Source organism: Condylura cristata, unplaced genomic scaffold (assembly GCF_000260355.1).
Source record: "Condylura cristata isolate star-nosed mole 26May11 unplaced genomic scaffold, ConCri1.0 scaffold00038, whole genome shotgun sequence".
NCBI classification, from domain to species: Eukaryota; Metazoa; Chordata; class Mammalia; order Eulipotyphla; family Talpidae; genus Condylura; species Condylura cristata.
The window spans coordinates 8,770,484-8,771,677 of record NW_004567139.1 but is presented as its reverse complement, the minus strand read 5'-3'; the positions used below and the strand labels follow the sequence as shown (position 1 = coordinate 8,771,677).

Sequence of the window (1,194 nt, the reverse complement as noted above, 5' to 3'; positions counted from 1 at the left end):
TCAACAGCCCAGGCTGAGCCCCATCTCCACACCGGCCAGGCCCAGCACCCCGGCAAACCCACCTGGCTGCCCACGCACCCAAGGGGCTCCCCCTTCTCACAGGGAAAGCCCAGGTGGGCAGAGGGAGGGGCGGGGCGAGGGCAACCTCCAGGCTGTCAAAGCAGCAGGAAGCGAAACTGAAAGGGCAGCGCCACCCCAGGGCAGCCACATGCAGAGGGGGCCGCCACGTGCGGGGGGGTGGGGTGGGGGGACACCGAGGCAGCCATGCGCCTGCCGGGCTGCTCTCCCACGGGGCGCCCACCCGCGTCGCGGAGCCCAGGAAGGCCCGGTGGCCTGCCCGGCGGGGCTCCTCGCTGTGGCTTCACTCCAGGGCCCGAACCCCCAGACCCCCAGTCCCCATCCCGTGTCCGGGCAGAGGGGGAGGGCGACATCCCAGCGCACGGGCTCAGAGCCTGAGGGTGGCCGCTGGTGCCCGCAGGCTGCACAAGGCCGGAGGGGAGGGAAGCGGGTCCCTCCGCAGAAGCAGCCGGTGGCGCCGGAGCCTCCGCTGGCCCGGGGTCCCGCACGCCCCCCGCCCGCTGCCAGGAGGCAGGCTGTGGGCAGAAGGGCGGAGGTGGCCGAGCTGGGGATGCTGAGGGCCAGGAAGGTGCGGGCAGCCCGCCTCCCCGCACCTGGCCACGGAGTCCTGCCAGCCCCAGGCCCAGACGCAGCGAGACGCCAAGGCCACGGCCCAGCCCCGCGGACAGGACAGCCCGGCCGGCAGGTAAACAAAGGCACCAGAGGCGGGGAAGTCAGCAAAGTGTTTTTAAGTTTTCCAATGAAGTGTCACCCTGGTGAGACTGGTCGTGGGGACCGTAAAGGGAGCTCTCCCTGCCCCGGGCAGGCGGGCCGGCTGCTCCCACTGGGCTGCGCCCCTCGGTGCTGGGCGGCACCCAGAGGGGACAGTGGGAGTCACCGAGGAGCCAGCCGCCGAAGGTCACGACCAGGGGTGGGGTGGGGGACGCGTGCTGGCCTCTCCAGGCCCCCAAGGTCAGGCGGCCCCAAGCTCACATCATCAGTCGTATTTATATGTTCATATATATTATAGTTATATATTAAAAAGAGGAAAAAACTTGCCTGAAGAGAAACTCCTGAAAGACCCAAGTGGCTCAGGAAGTTCGCTGTCCTCCCCCCGCCCCTGCCGCCCACAAAATC

The 1,194-nt window shown here is 68.8% G+C and overlaps 1 protein-coding gene across 1 annotated transcript in view; it reads right to left on the bottom strand.

Annotated features, from left to right (window-relative positions):
* UBALD2 (UBA-like domain containing 2) overlaps nt 1-1,194 on the bottom strand; it is a 2,074-nt gene continuing 880 nt past the window's right edge. Inside the window, exon 3 of the mRNA XM_012733000.1 lies at nt 1-92. Coding sequence (XP_012588454.1) covers nt 1-92 — 92 coding nt within the window. The remainder of the gene's footprint in view (nt 93-1,194) is intronic.